General features: G+C 35.4%; 1 protein-coding gene across 1 annotated transcript; it reads left to right on the top strand.

Moving 5' to 3' along the window:
* Nucleotides 1–2: 2 nt before the first annotated feature.
* Nucleotides 3–7,487, top strand: LOC146731664 (uncharacterized). The gene has a single exon (XM_085492984.1). It carries the CDS (start codon nt 3–5, stop codon nt 7,485–7,487), a length of 7,485 nt encoding a protein of 2,494 aa, XP_085349110.1.
* Nucleotides 7,488–17,792: the final 10,305 nt, after the last annotated feature.

Here is a 17,792-nt window from a genome sequence, read left to right as displayed (position 1 = left end):
TCATGCTAAAAACTTCAGTACAAGGAAGTTTTCATCAAGGTCATCATCAATTTCTAGATAACAGTGGAAAACAGTGTGTTGCAAATAGCTTAGTTTCTATGATATTCAGTCAAATCAAATATGTAGATTCATGGGAATCGGAAGACTTGGATATAATACTGCAAACTGGTAATGAATTGTATGGCTTTTTACAACAGTCTACAACTGTTAATTCAGAACTGTTATTGGTGACAGAATTACCACAAACAGTTGATTTATTTGACACCCAGTTTACTTTGAGTGTTGGTGACTCATTATTTGGTATTATTGGTGAAAGTGATGATGAGAACACATTTCTTACACCATTTGACAATGCTCTTGATATATCATTAACTGAATATAATTCATGCTTTGTTATATTTGGCGGAGCAGCATTTGCTGTGATCAAGAATGATGGATTTTATTGGATCTTTGATTCACATTCAAGAAATTCCAAAGGCATGGTAGCACCTGATGGATTAAGCATAGTAATCAAGTTCAGTAGTATTGAGATGGTGTATAAACATTGTTGTGATCTTGCTGTATCCATGCACGTGCATGAAAATGAACAGTTTGAAGTAACGGGTATAAATGTTAATGCTGAAAAGTATCATGTTGTTGACAGTGAAACACAGTCAGATAATGAAGTGGAGTTCGTTGAATCAGATCATACACCTTTTTTATATAAACCCTTGTCCTCTGAGATGTGTCAAATATTGTGTACTGAACTTAGTTTACAAAATGAAAGAGACAGATTTGGGTTTCATACTGAAAATTTTGAAATGGGTGAACCATGCAAAACCAAATCTATCCAAGGGGATGGTAATTGTTTTTTCCGGGCTTTGTCATATGTACTATCTGGAAGTGAGGATAACCACATGCAAATCAGATTAGCCATTGTAAATCATCTAAAGAAGAATAACCCTGTATTTTACCCCTTTTTAAGACCAGGCCATGTGTCTGTTGATGATTACATTATAGTATCTGGTATGCAATATGCTCAAACATGGGCAACAGAAGTTGAAATACTTGGAGCTGCTGATTTATTAAGAACAGATATTTGTACATTTAGCAGAGGTAAATGGATTAGATACTCCAACTATCAGCTTAACAAGAGTGTATCCAATAATGGTAAAGCAATATACTTAAAACACGCCATGGAAATACATTATGAAGTGATTGAATGTGTCAAGCATGCTGGTGATATGTTGTGTGACTGCTCCCAGAGCATTATTATAGAACAAGACAGGGTGTCAACAATTGGAATGAAGAAAAGACGCTTAGAAAGCATAGAAACTGATATTGGAACAACAATGAAATTATTTAAAAATGATAGTAATATAGAGTCAGATGATGTACCAAACACTTTAACTACACCAGCAAAAATTACACGATCTCGGGGCAGACGTTCCTATCTTAAATGTTTGAAAGAATATTTTCAAAGAAAACAAACTGAGCAACATGTTGTTAATAAATGTAAACTAGAGAAACAGCGAGAGCGATATTACAATGATGACAGTTTTTGCCAGAGGAAAAAAAAGAACATGATTCAACATTATGCAAATAATAAGTCTCACAGAGAAGCTTTGAAGACAAAAAGCATTACAAAATATAAAGACGATGAATTACACAGGGAGTCTGTGAAATCTAGAAGCATTACTAAATATAAAGATAATGAGTCACACAGGGAATCTCTAAAGGCAAGAAGCAAAGTAAAATATGAACAAAATGACATACATAGGGAAGTTTGGAAGACAAGGAGCAGAGCAAAATATAAATATAATCCGTCACATAGAGAAGCAGTGAAATCAAAAAGTATTACAAAATATAAATCCAATGAGTCGCACAGAGAAGCTGTGAAGGCAAGGTGTACTACAAAATATAAATCCAATGAGTCACACAGAGAAGCTGTGAAGGCAAGGAGTACTACAAAATATAAATCGAATGAGTCGCACAGAGAAGCTGTGAAGGCAAGGAGTACTACAAAATATAAAACCAATGAGTCACACAGAGAAGCTGTGAAGACAAGGAGTACTACAAAATATAAAACCAATGAGTCACACAGAGAAGCTGTGAAGGCAAGGAGTACTACAAAATATAAAAAGAATGAACAGCATAGAAAAGATGTTTTAAATAGAACACCCACCAAGAGATTAATAGAATCAAATAAGAAACAATATTTTAGAAATGTATTGGATATGTTTAGAAATGAAATTGCCTATGGACCAGATTTTGTCTGTGCAGTATGCCATCGGCGACTCTTCAGAAATCAAGTTATTCACTGTAAAAAAGAGGTGTACACCAAAAAAGGTGGAAATGTCGTATTAATTGCAGATAAGTGTATTACCGAAGATTATCTACACAAATGTAGCAGTGTGTGTTCTAGTGATAGTGAATGTTTATATTTGAAAAATGGACAGTGTAAATTATGGATTTGTTTCACTTGTCAAAGAAAAATTCTGAGTGGTAAAATTCCATGTGAAGCAGTTACCAACAATCTTAATCTGAAGCCTATTCCAGATGAATTAAAATGTTTAAACTCTCTTGAACAACATTTGGTGGCATTGCACATACCTTTTATGAAAATGTTGGCTTTACCAAAAGGTGGACAGAATGGTGTTCATGGACCTGTTGTATGTGTCCCTTCTAGCATTGATAAAGCTACATCCATTTTACCAAGATGTGAATCAGATGACCAAATGATAAAAGTAAAACTGAAGCGGAAACTAACATACAAGGGCCATTATCAGTATCACTTTGTAAATGAGGCTCATATAAAGAATGCATTAGTATATCTCCAGAAGAACAATAAATGGTATAGTGATGTTTGTTTTAACAAAGATTGGGTTAATCCTTTAGCAAAAATTGAAGAAGAAATTGAAACACCAGATAGCGAAGATAGTGCCTCAAAACATTCTGAAGAAAAAAATAGAGATTTTGAGGACAATGAAGAAGAAAAAGATGGATTACTTTTAGATACATGTCTTCAACCAGTTGATGTTGGACCCGAAGTTCTTGATCAACCTTCTGATGAAATATCTTGTATTGCCCCTGCTGAAGGAAATAGTCCAGTTAAAATGTTAATGGATGAGGGTAATGAAGCAAAGTCTTTTCCTGTATTGTATCCTGAAGGATCACCAACATTTCATGACAAACGCAGTGAAAAAATAACATTGTCAAGATATCTGCATACTCGTTTGATGAATGCAGATGGTAGATTTGCAAAAAATACAGATTTTATATTTTATGCTCAGTATTTGTCAGAAGTACAACAAGTTGTCTCAAATGTGTCTATTGCTTTACGCAAAGGTTCTGGTAAAGCAGGTGGTCAATCTGTAACAGCTGCAACTCTAACAAATTCACAGTCATTGACTGACATTCTTAAGCACAATGAGGGATACAAGTTTTTGAAACCCATCCGTGGAACACCCCCTTTTTGGCAAAGTGCACAGAAAGATTTATTTGCAATGTTAAGACAGCTTGGTATACCTACATGGTTTTGTTCATTTTCATCTGCTGACACGAGATGGCCTGAAATAATTGAATGTATTCTTCGAGAAGAAGGTGATACACGAAGTTTTGAAGAGCTTGATTGGTCTGAAAAATGTTCTGTATTAAGAAACAACCCTGTAACTGCAGCTCGAATGTTTGAACACAGATTCCACTCTTTTTTGAAACAGGTAATAATGTCACCTGCAGCACCTATTGGCGAAATAGTAGATTATTTTTACCGTGTTGAATTTCAGCAACGTGGTTCTCCTCATACACATTGTCTTTTCTGGGTAAAGGATGCACCAATTATTGATAAAGATGATGATGAAGAAGTAACAACTTTTGTGGACAAATATGTCACTTGTGAAATGCCATCTCCGGAACAAGATGAAGAACTTAATGAGATTGTGAATAGTGTACAAAAACACAGTACAAGACATTCAAAAACTTGCAGAAAACTTGGTACTACTTGTAGATTTAATTTCCCACGCCCACCTTCAGAAAAAACCTTTATTGTTCAAACTGATGCAGACAAATCTAATGACAAAGAAGAGAAAACAATTGAAACTGATGATGTCATACAGAATTATGTTGATAGTGAATCAGAATATCAAGAAACAGACCAAAAAAATGAGATGACTAAAGATACAGCCATGGCAATTTTGACAAAAATCTGGAATATACTACTCAATTCTGAAAAGAACTTCACATCTGTTTCATCCTGGTTTGCGTACATTGAATTAACCCAAGAAAACTTTGAGAAAGCGTGTAGCGTGTTGACAAAGAAAACAAGCATAGTTTTAAAACGCCAACCTTCTGATGTTTGGGTAAATCAATATAACAAAGATCTTCTGCGATGCTGGAATGCAAATATGGACATACAATATATTGTGGATGCCTACAGTTGTGTTGTGTACATTATTAGCTACATTTCAAAAGCAGAACGAGAAATGGGATTGTTGTTAGATCATGCACAGAGGGAAGCATCAAAAGAAGGGAATATGGATGCAAAACTTGCAATGAAAAAAATTGGAGGTGTATATCTTCACAACCGTGAGTTGAGTGCTCAGGAGGCTGTATACAGAGTTTGTAATTTGAGGTTAAAAGAATGCTCAAGAAAAGTACAATTTATTCCTACAGGCGATACTCCAATTAAAATGAGTCTTCCACTAGCAATTTTAAAGAGCATGAGTAAAGGCGGAGATCTCAACAATGAAAACATTTGGATGACAAGTATGCTTGATCGTTATAAGAATAGACCAAATAAAATTAATACCATGTGTCTTGCAAGTTTTGCTTCTGAATACAGAATTGTACCTACGTCAGAGGTAGAAAGAAAAAGAAATATTGATAACAATAAAGTTATTAAACTTAATAATGGTCTAGGTTATATGCAAAAGAGAACAAGGACTGATCCTGCAGTTGTCAGATATGCAAGATTTTCAGTAACTAAGCAACCAGAAAAGCATTATCAAAGTATATTGCAACTTTTTCTACCATATAGAGCTGAATGCCATTTGAAACCTAAACAATTCCATTCATTTGAAGAGTTTTATCAAACTGGTGCTGTGAAATACAAGAACAATTGGCCTGAAAGGGTAAAATATATAGTTGACAGAAATAAAGCAATGTTTGAGAAAGATGTTGATGTTATTGATGCAGCTGAGCAAATGCTTGAGTCATGCCCTCTTTTAGAAGATGCATGGGCACAAATTCACCCAGAGTCTGAGAAGGAAAGATTAGAATGTTTAGAATCAGCTAGTACGAATTCAGTATCTAATGAATCAGAAAGTGAAGATTCAATTCCAGACTTGTTGCACAAAGATAAAAAAGACGTTTGTAAAGAAGTATATAGTCAGTGTGGAATGTCCAAAGATGAGGCTAAAATATTGATGAGATCACTTAATGATAAACAGCGTGATATATTTTACACTGTTCGACAATGGTGTTTAGATAAAGCTAATGGCAAGAATGTTGCACCATTTCACATGTTCTTAAGCGGAGGAGCAGGAACAGGAAAATCGCATGTTATCAAGGCTGTGTATTATGAGGCTTCAAGAATTCTTGCTCGTATTCTACCAAATCCAGATGATATTTCTGTTCTGTTAACAGCACCAACCGGTGTAGCTGCGTTCAACATAAATGCAACCACTGTCCATAGTACTTTCTCAATAGCAGTTGATGCCAAATTGCCATATCAACCACTAGGACAAGATACATTAACCACCATTCGATCCAAACTTAGTAGTCTGCAGATTCTTATTATTGATGAAATTTCAATGGTTGACAAGAAGTTGCTTTGTTATATACATGGGAGATTAAGGCAAATCAAACAGACTGGTGACTATTCACCATTTGGAAATGTTTCTGTGATTGCTGTAGGCGATTTTTATCAATTACCACCTGTAAAAGGAAAAGCTTTATATGTTAGTAGCGAAGGCATGGATCTGTGGAATGATTATTTCGCCATTGCTGAATTAACAGATGTAGTAAGGCAGCAAGATCAACAGTTTGCTGAGGCATTAAATAGCGTCAGAACACGAAGAAAATCTGATGAATTACCAGCAAGTGTTGTGAACATGTTTCGTCTGTGTGAAACTGGTGAAGAGTACAATGGTATGCATATATTTGCAACAAATAAAGATGTGGATCAATGTAATATAAACATGCTTCATTTAACATGTTCAAACCCCATATGTATTAATGCTCAAGACTTTTCTAGAAATACTAAAACTAAAAAACTAGAACAGAGAGAGAGGAACTATGTCAAAGTCTACAATACAAACTTGGCAAAGACGGTTACTTTGGCTATAAATGCTCGTGTGATGTTAATTAAAAACATTGATGTATCTGATGGTCTAGTAAATGGTGTTTTTGGCAAAATTTCACATATTTCTTTTGAAGACAATAACATATTTCCATCCTGTATATATGTAGTGTTTGATAACGTGAAGGTTGGTACTAAACTACGCAGTAAATCTGGAAGCTTCTCTGTATTATTACTAAATAGCACACCTATAAAACCATCAGAGGACAGAGTAAACAATGGTGGAGGCATTAGAAGACAATATCCATTAAAGCTAGCTTATGCATGCACTATACACAAAGTACAAGGATTAACAGTAGAGAAAGCTGTAGTATCATTGAATAAAATATTTTCTCCAGGGCAAGCTTATGTAGCCTTGAGTAGAGTTAAGACATTAGATGGCCTTATTATTCAAGATTTCAAGGAATCGAGTATGTATTGCAATGAAAAGATTGAATCAGCTCTATTAAGCATGCCAAAATACTTGACATCAAAATCAGTGTCAGACAGGGTTTGCCAATGTACTATCTTGCTACTCAATGTTGAAGGATTATTATCTCATTTTGAAGACATCAAATGCGATAAAAGACTTGTTAATGTTGATTTTATGTGTTTGACAGAAACCTGGCTACTGGATGGGCAACTATATAGTGAATTGGAATTAAAAGATTTTGATTTTCATCACAAACCACGGTCATTATCTTATGACACATCTAATGAGATCACATCAGATTTGAAACAACAGGCACATGGAGGTGTAGCAGTTTATTCTAGCATTCATAAAAGTACTGAATTCCTCAAGCTACATGTATCTAATTTGGAGTACTTAGCTTTTTATGTGGAAGACATACGTGTGTCAGTAGCTGTTATATATAGACCGCGGTCATATAAAGCTGATGTGTTTAGAGAAAACCTATTGTGTCTGGTTAGTGAAATGAGTAAAATATCTGCAAGTAACATTATTATTGGTGATTTCAACGAAAATATACTTGTGTCTTCCAGTGTGCAGAACATTTTGGAAAAGCAAGGATTCAAACAATGTGTAGCCTTACCAACTACAGAAAGTGGAACGTTGATTGACCATGTATACATTAAAAACGCTGACATTCTTAATGTTGAAGTTATACAAACTTATTATGGGTTTCATGATGCTGTGATTATTCGGTTCTGAAAGTATCATTTTGGTACACTCAACCTAGATTTATTATTATTGAAATTCCAATTTGCTACAACTGGAATGCTAAAATCACACTTAAGTGATATGTCTATTATAGGGGAAATATTTCAATGTCTTTAGATATTAAGACTCCCTTTCTACTTTTACTGCACGAATAACATTCTTGGGCGTGAAAGTAAAACTAAGGGACACGCTCACCCACCCCACTCTACTTCACTCATTATAGGATTGGGAGGGGGGCACTTACTGACATGGATATCTCGCTAACTTATTTTTTATAACAAAAAATAAATTTTATTTTTTTTAACAGATGAGATAGTTGCAGTTACGTGGCATTTATTTATTGTATCTATTTTATGTTAAATTGTTTAGCTGATCAATGTAATGATGTTAACTACCATAATGTAATTGTTTACACATACATAGTATAGGTCGTTATGCAAGATATATGATGTAATTAAGGACTTTGAATATAGAATCTATATTGTGAAGTCTAATAATTTCAGGAGAGCAGTAACGTAATTGCAACTTTAATTTAAAACATCATTTATAATTTCAATTATTCACACAGTATCCGTCAAGTGCCCCCCTCCCAATAAAAAATATATTTTTATCTATACTACTCAAAACAATTTAGGGAACACCTTGCTTCTGACATTATATATTGTTTAATGTTATGTAACTGTTATATTGACACAACCTTGCATGTTTGGTTTGGGTTCCAATATTAGAAAATTAAATGTAGCAAAGAAATTGAAAAGTTTATCATAAACCTGCTCGAAATGCATGTTATGTTGTCACACATTCTCCAAGCATGTCACCACGTCATTAATAATCTGAACATGGAAGTGGACGAATAATAACTGTGACACCTATATGTGTCAAAGCTTTTCAACAGCACAGAAATGACTAAGGTTAAACCACCCATTTGTGACAACTTTAGATGAGAGTGATACCATCTTGACACAGGTTTTAACAGCCAAACTATGGCCATCAATGTCAAATTCAGCGCCTTTGGAACATAAATCATACCAAAGTGAGTGACCAAGCCAAGTCAATGATCTCATGCATCATTTCATACAGGCTGATTAACACTTTGTCGATGCCACAGTCGGATAGCATAATCACTTAATGTGGTGACAGCATTATGATACAAGTTGATTAACGTCTCCCCCTCTCCATAGCCAAATTACATCAAACATATAAGCCTGCTGGACAACAAATATATGCTGTAGAAGTTTAGAATTGTAAACCGAGCCACACCATGTACTTGATGTCACATATTGCCTATGTCAATACCGGTTCCCTCGCAGAAAGAGTGTATCCAGAATCACAATGTGCTTTGAGATCAGGTCGCTCCATTATAGACATGATTTTCTCTTTGAGGCAACTCCAGGAAAAGTGCAGGGAAAAGCGACAATCTCTATACTTGGCTTTCATTCGACCTGGTAAGCCGCAGTGGCTTATTCAGTCTTCTTCAGCGCATAGGCTGCCCACCAAAGCTCCTAAGCCTCAAGTCTTTTCATACAGACATGAAAGGCACTGTCAGCTTCGACGGGGATTCAACTGAACCATCCGACATTCGCAGCAGTGTTAAGCAAGGATACGTGCTCGCCCCACACTTTTCGGGATCTTCTTCTCTCTCCTTCTGTACTACGCCTTCGGCTCTTCATCTGACAGTGTCTACATCCACACCAGGCACAACGGAAAACTCTAACTGGGCTCAGCTCCAAGCTAAGTCCAAGATCACACGTGTTCCTCTTGGAGAAATGTTGTTTGCTGATGATGCTGTTCTTGCGAGTCACACCCATAACGGTCTACAATGACTTATGGACCACGTCTCTAAAGCCTGCAAAGAGTTTGCGCTCACAATCAGCATTAAGAAGACGGAGGTAATGGCACAGAACCCTCAAATACCACCCTCCATTCAATCAATGACTCGCAATTGGCTGTGGTCGACAACTTCAGATACTTGGGCTCAAACATCTCTCAGAACCTGTCCCCTTGATACAGAGATAAATGCACGCATTGGAAAAGCCACAGGAGTGATGTCCAAGCTGACAAAGAGAGTCTGGGAGCACAAAAACCTGACTCTTAGCACGAAGTTGAAAGTCTACCACGCATGTGTTCTCAGCACTCTTATATACAGTAGTGAAACATAGGCAACCTACACAAAACAGGAGGCTAAACTAAATGCCTACCACATGAGATGCCTACGTCGACTATTATGGATCACCTGGGAAGACAAGATCACCAACCGTGAAGTTCTCAGCAAGGCCAATACAACATCATTCTTCGCCATGTCGAGCCAAAGATGACTGCGCTGGCTGGGTCATGTTAGTCATATGGACAAGGAACGTTTCCAAAGGACTTGCTGTACGGTCAACTAAAGGAAGGAACACGCCCAGTTGGTCGGCCACACCTTAGGTTCTCTGATGTCTGTAAAAGAGACCTCAAGGCTACTCACATAGACACACAGTCATGGGAGATAACAGGCAATGACCGCTCAGCATAGAGACAAGCAGTCACCAAAGGCATCCAGAGCACATAGCAGGACAGACACGAAAAACAGCGACAGAAGCGACTGAGGAGTAAAGCATCTACCAGCTCACTAGACAACTCAGTTTTCATTTGCGGGGTCTGTGACAGGGACTGTCACCCAAGGATTGGGCTCTACAGCCATCACAGACGCTGCTCAAGTTTAACCACATCATGGCGCAACCCATCGTCTTCCTAGACGGAGGAGGCCGACGATGACAATATTGGACAAAACATTCTAATTTGATCGACTTGGTATTCATCTAATATGAACCCAATTAACTATTCATAGAATTTATTGTCATGTGATGAATAAACTGTTCATATTATCGTGTATGTGTTGTACATTGTTGTGTCACCAATTATAATACATTCATTATTATAATTTTCATTCCTGTGAGATGTGCTATCATAACATGCATTTTGATCTAATTTATTGTAGTTGTAACTGGAAAAAAAGATATCATGTTTTAATCAGGCTATTTTGGTGTCCCCCTAACTGTTTTGAGTAGTTTAGTTAATGAAATAGGATTTTGTTATTGTTTTTCTGGGTTGTAAATTATACCTTATTTCTTTTAGCCGAATTATTATCATAAATACAGAATCTATTTAGGTAAAATAAACGAAACTGTAATATGGTTAGAACAATGTCTTCAAAGCAACGAAATGTAAGAATTCATTTTTAATCCTGTAGCCTTGTTGTTTCTCAATGTTATGTTAAACATATTTTCACAGAAGAAAACCGAGCATGCGTTCTCTGAATTTGTGCACTCATATTTGCCATATGTATTATGAATATGTAACAAGACCATATATTATATATTTAGTGAGGTACTAGGAGCATATATTATGTCAGTGTCAGTCAAAAAATTATTTGTGCGTGTGATATATTCTAGTGTTGTTGAATATACATGGATTTCACTATAATTCTAATTTTCAATTAGATTTTAAAAACCAGTTTCTTTTTGTTTCACATTATGAACTTAGCTAATGAACTTTTGTACTGATATATAATATCATTTGCTTATTTAGATGACTGTATTATATATATCCCAAACCACATGTAATAGAATTGATGTTGCCAAAATAAATAACTCTTTACTGAAATAACAAAACTACGTTATTTACTCAGTTATATGTTAGGGAACCTCCCAAGCAAATGTTTCTTATATTACTGTACCCTGGCTTGACAAACACGTGCATGTGAGAATTAGAACAATGAATGCATGACACAATTGTACCAATAGCTGCATATTCATACTGAAAACTGTTCAGGATATTATAATTGTGCACATTTGATGAACCACATAACCAAATCCATCTAATCGGTTTCCCACATATTGTGCCATATTTTTTTCAATCTCTCTTCTCTATATGCAATAGTTCTCATAACATTAGGTTTAGGCATACCTAATGAATAATATACTGTTGACTAACATGTTTGCAATTAAATCAAATGGATGCAAATATATATATTTATCCACTGGGAATGGCAGTCCTTATTCTGTGATACTTTTGGTTAATAAAAATAATTATTTTCGTTATTTTTATATCATCATTAATAAAAGTACATTTGAGACGTTATGAATATATAAGGATAAAATATGCTAAAATTTGTATAAATAGTATTTCATTCATATGTTGTAGGGCATTTCTAGTTAACATTAAATTCACGAACATAATCAACTCACTACACGGAGGCTGTATGTCGTAACAATAGTTTTAGGAAGCTTTGTTGTTTTAACAAAATGCAAGATGGCAGACAAACTACACAATATATGGATTTGATTTCATATGAATATGATAAACTTAATGCAAAGATTCCACATACCGGATTTTGAATCAGTCTGGCAAATAGTTCATGAGTTATAGAACATTTTCTCTTTTACTAAATCCAAGATGGCTGCCAATGGAAGCCATTTTTCAATAATCTGTTTCAGTAACTTTGTAGAGCTTTCAACATAGGTGCCATATTCTAAATTACTAGTCAAACAAGCGGGCAGTTTTGAAGAAGAAAATGTTTTCGAGGTTTTTTGCGTTTTTCTTGATAAATTCAAGATGGCCGCCAAAGCTACCTGAATCATGGGAAATATTTACATGAACACAATCATCTTATTGAAGTGATGTTGTGTGCCAACTTTGGTTTCAATCTGAAAAATTGTTCATGAGTTATAGCATAATTTACTTTTTACTAAATCCAAGATGGCTTCCAAAGGAATCCATTTTTCAAAAATCTGTGTCAGTAACTTTGTAGAGCTATCAACAGAGATACTATATGCTAAATTTCTTGTCAAACGGGCAAGAATTTTTCAAGAAGATAATTTTTTGAGGTTTTTTGCATTTTTTTGATAAATTCAAGATGGCCGCCCAAACCACTTGAGTCATGGGAAATATTTTTATGAATACATAATCATCTTATCAAAGGGATGTTATATGCCAACTTTGGTGTCAATCTGGCAAATTGTTCATGAGTTATAGCGTACTTTCACTTTTTACTAAATCCAAGATGGCTGCCAAAGGAAGCCATTTTTCAAAAATCGGCTTCAGTAACTTTGTAGAGCTATCAACAGAGATACTATATGCTAAATAGATTGTCAAACAAGCAAGCAGTTTTTAAGATAATAATTTCTTGAGGTTTTTGGCATTTTTGTGATAAATTCAAGATGGCCGCCAAAACCACTTGAGTCATGGGAAATATTTTTATGAACACATAATCATCTTATTGAGTGGATGTTGTATGCCAAGTTTTGTCGAAATCTGGAAAATTGTTCATAATTTATAGCATAATTTCACTTTTCACTAAATCCAAGATGGCTGCCAAAGGAAGCCATTTTTCAAAAATCTGCTTCAGTACCTTTGTAGAGCTATCAACAGAGATACTATATGCTAAATTGATTGTCAACCAAGCAAGCAGTTTTTAAGAAGATAATTTTTTGAGGTTTTTTGCAATTTTTTGATAAATTCAATATGGCCGCCAATACCACTTGAATCATGGGAAATATTTTTATGAACACATAATCATCTTATCGAAGGGATGTTGTATGCCAACTTTGGTTTAAATCTGGCAAATTGTTCATGAGTTATAGCGTACTTTCACTTTTTACTAAATCCAAGATGGCTGCCAAAGGAAGCCATTTTTCAAAAATCTGCTTCAGTCACTTTGTAGAGCTATGGCCATAGGTGCTGCAAAGCAAATGTCTAATCACATGAACGAGCCATTTTTGAGAAGAAGATTTTAAAATTTTTTTGTCAATTTTCACAAAATCCAATATGGCGGCCAAGGTCACATGACCGCTAAAGATTTTATTGCTGATATTTGCTAGACATGAGCCAATGATGCCACACAAAAAAACCGGAAGTTCCTAGACCCTCAGAAAGTGGTGCAATTGAGTACTTCCGGTTTGTGTTCTACCTAAGATGGCGGCCAGGTCATGTGACCTACATGGCTGATTTTGGGGTATGCACCACAACTCATGGCCCTTCATCAGCATGCAAAATGCCTAATCAATCGCAGCATTATTTTTCAAGTTACAGTGCTTTAAAAAACGGTGGAAAAATAATAAGAATAAATATAGCTGCATAGCAGCGATGACGGGTTTCGAGCCTGTGTGGCTCATGGCAAATTGCACTTGCTCGATGTGATTATTTGACGAACGTTTCATGTCTAGAATGCAAGATAGCAGACAAACTACGCAACATATGGATTTGATTTCACAGGAATATGATAAACTGCAAGGACAAATGCAAGGACAAATAGTTCATGAGTTATAGAACTTTATCTCTTTTACTAAATCAAAGATGGCTGCCAAAGGAAGCCATTTTTAAAAATCTACTTCAGTAACTTTGTAGAGCTATCAACAGAGATACTATATGCCAAATTGCTTTTCAAACAAGCAAGCAGTTTTTAACAAGATATTTTTTTGAGGTTTTTTGAATTTTTGTGATAAATTCAACATGGCCGCCAAAACCACTTGAATCATGGGAAATATTTCCATGAACACATAATCATATCATTGAGCGGATGTTGTATGCCAAGTTTTGTTTAAATCTGGCAAATTGTTCATAAGTTATAGCGTGCTTTCACTTTTTACTAAATCCAAGATGGCTGCCAAAGGAAGCCATTTTTCGAAAATCTGCTTCAGTAACTTTGTAGAGCTATCGACAGAGATACTATATGCTGAATTGCTTTTCAAACAAGGAAGCAGTTTTTAACAAGATAATTTTTTGAGGTTTTTTGAATTTTTGTGATAAATTCAACATGGCCGCCAAAACCACTTGAATCATGGGAAATATTTCCATGAACACATAATCATCTCATTGAGCGGATGTTGTATGCCAAGTTTTGTTTAAATCTGGCAAATCGTTCATAAGTTATAGTGTACTTTCACTTTTTACTAAATCCAAGATGGCTGCCAAAAGAAGCCATTTTTCGAAAATCTGCTACAGTTACTTTGTAGAGCTATCAACAGAGATACTATATGCTAAATTGATTGTCAAACAAACAAGCAGTTTTTAAGAAGATAATTTTTTGAGGTTTTTAGCAATTTTTTGATAAATTCAATATGGCCGCCAAAACCACTTGAATCATGGGAAATATTTTTATGAACACATAATCATCTTATTGAAGGGATGTTGTATGCCAACTTTGGTTTAAATCTGGCAAATTGTTCATGAGTTATAGCGTACTTTCTCTTTTCATTAAATCCAAGATGGCTGCCAAAAGAAGCCATTTTTCAAAAATCTGCTTCAGTCACTTTGTAGGGCTATGGCCATAGGTGCTGCAAAGCAAATGTATAATCACATGAATGAGCCATTTTTGAGAAGAAGATTTTAAAAGTTTTTTGTTAATTTTCGGAAAATCCAATATGGCGGCCAAGGTCACATGACCGCTAAAGATTTTATTGCTGATATTTGCTAGACATGAGCCAATGATGCCACACAAAAAAACCGGAAGTTCCTAGACCCTCAGAAAGTGGTGCAATTGAGCACTTCCGGTTTGTGTTCTACCTAAGATGGCGGCCAGGTCATGTGACCTACATGGCTGGTTTTCGGATATGCACCACAACTCATGACACTTTATCAGCATGCAAAATGGCAAATCATTCGCAGCATTATTTTTCAAGTTACAGTGATTTATAAAAACGGCGGAAAAAAAATAATAAGAATAATAAACATAGCAATTACAATAGGGTTTCGCCCCATAGGGCTCGAAACCCTAATAAATATAGCTGCATAGCAGCGATGACGGGTTTCGAGCCTGCGTGGCTCATGGCAAATTGCACTTGCTCGTTGTGATTATTTGACGAATGTTTCATGTCTAGAATGAAAGATAGCAGACAAACTACACAACATATGGATTTGATTTCACAGGAATATGATAAACTTAATGCAAGGACAAATAGTTCATGAGTTATAGAACCTTTTCTCTTTTACTAAATCGAAGATGGCTGCCAAAGGAAGCCATTTTTCGATAATCTACTTCAGTAACTTTGTAGAGCTATCAACAGAGATACTATATGCTAAATTGCTTTTCAAACAAGGAAGCAGTTTTTAACAAGATAATTTTTTGAGGTTTTTTGAATTTTTGTGATAAATTCAACATGGCCGCCAAAACCACTTGAATCATGGGAAATATTTTCATGAACACATAATCATCTCATTGAGCGGATGTTGTATGCCAAGTTTTGTTTAAATCTGGCAAATCGTTCATAAGTTATAGCGTACTTTCACTTTTTTACTAAATCCAAGATGGCTGCCAAAGGAAGCCATTTTTCGAAAATCGGCTTCAGTAACTTTGTAGAGCTATCAACAGAGATACTATATGCTAAATAGATTGTCAAACAAGCAAGCAGTTTTTAAGATAATAATTTCTTGAGGTTTTTGGCATTTTTGTGATAAATTCAAGATGGCCGCCAAAACCACTTGAGTCATGGGAAATATTTTTATGAACACATAATCATCATATTGAGTGGATGTTGTATGCCAAGTTTTGTCGAAATCTGGAAAATTGTTCATAATTTATAGCGTAATTTCACTTTTCACTAAATCCAAGATGGCTGCCAAAGGAAGCCATTTTTCAAAAATCTGCTTCAGTACCTTTGTAGAGCTATCAACAGAGATACTATATGCTAAATTGATTGTCAACCAAGCAAGCAGTTTTTAAGAAGATAATTTTTTGAGGTTTTTTGCAATTTTTTGATAAATTCAATATGGCCGCCAATACCACTTGAATCATGGGAAATATTTTTATGAACACATAATCATCTTATCGAAGGGATGTTGTATGCCAACTTTGTTTTAAATCTGGCAAATTGTTCATGAGTTATAGCGTACTTTCACTTTTTACTAAATCCAAGATGGCTGCCAAAGGAAGCCATTTTTCAAAAATCTGCTTCAGTCACTTTGTAGAGCTATGGCCATAGGTGCTGCAAAGCAAATGTCTAATCACATGAACGAGCCATTTTTGAGAAGAAGATTTTAAAATTTTTTTGTCAATTTTCACAAAATCCAATATGGCGGCCAAGGTCACATGACCGCTAAAGATTTTATTGCTGGTATTTGCTAGACATGAGCCAATGATGCCACACAAAAAAACCGGAAGTTCCTAGACCCTCAGAAAGTGGTGCAATTGAGCACTTCCGGTTTGTGTTCTACCTAAGATGGCGGCCAGGTCATGTGACCTACATGGCTGATTTTGGGGTATGCACCACAACTCATGGCCCTTCATCAGCATGCAAAATGCCTAATCAATCGCAGCATTATTTTTCAAGTTACAGTGCTTTAAAAAACGGTGGAAAAATAATAAGAATAATAATAATAAATATAGCTGCATAGCAGCGATGACGGGTTTCGAGCCTGCGTGGCTCATGACAAATTGCACTTGCTCGATGTGATTATTTGACGAACGTTTCATGTCTAGAATGCAAGATAGCAGACAAACTACACAACATATGGATTTGATTTCACAGGAATATGATAAACTTAATGCAAGGACAAATAGTTCATGAGTTATAGAACTTTTTCTCTTTTACTAAATCCAAGATGGCTGCCAAAGGAAGCCATTTTTAAAAATCTACATCAGTAACTTTGTAGAGCTATCAACAGAGATACTATATGCTAAATTGCTTTTCAAACAAGCAAGCAGTTTTTAACAAGATATTTTTTTGAGGTTTTTTGAATTTTTGTGATAAATTCAACATGGCCGCCAAAACCACTTGAATCATGGGAAATATTTCCATGAACACATAATCATCTCATTGAGCGGATGTTGTATGCCAAGTTTTGTTTAAATTTGGCAAATTGTTCATAAGTTATAGCGTGCTTTCACTTTTTACTAAATCCAAGATGGCTGCCAAAGGAAGCCATTTTTCGAAAATCTGCTTCAGTAACTTTGTAGAGCTATCGACAGAGATACTATATGCTGAATTGCTTTTCAAACAAGGAAGCAGTTTTTAACAAGATAATTTTTTGAGGTTTTTTGAATTTTTGTGATAAATTCAACATGGCCGCCAAAACCACTTGAATCATGGGAAATATTTCCATGAACACATAATCATCTCATTGAGCGGATGTTGTATGCCAAGTTTTGTTTAAATCAGGCAAATCGTTCATAAGTTATAGTGTACTTTCACTTTTTACTAAATCCAAGATGGCTGCCAAAGGAAGCCATTTTTCGAAAATCTGCTTCAGTAACTTTGTAGAGCTATCGACAGAGATACTATATGCTGAATTGCTTTTCAAACAAGGAAGCAGTTTTTAACA

This window comes from Saccoglossus kowalevskii, chromosome 18 (genome assembly GCF_978046115.1).
Source record: "Saccoglossus kowalevskii chromosome 18, keSacKowa6.1, whole genome shotgun sequence".
Taxonomy (NCBI): Eukaryota; Metazoa; Hemichordata; class Enteropneusta; family Harrimaniidae; genus Saccoglossus; species Saccoglossus kowalevskii.
The sequence above is the reverse complement of the archived record's forward strand: the minus strand, read 5'-3'. Positions and strand labels throughout refer to the sequence as shown.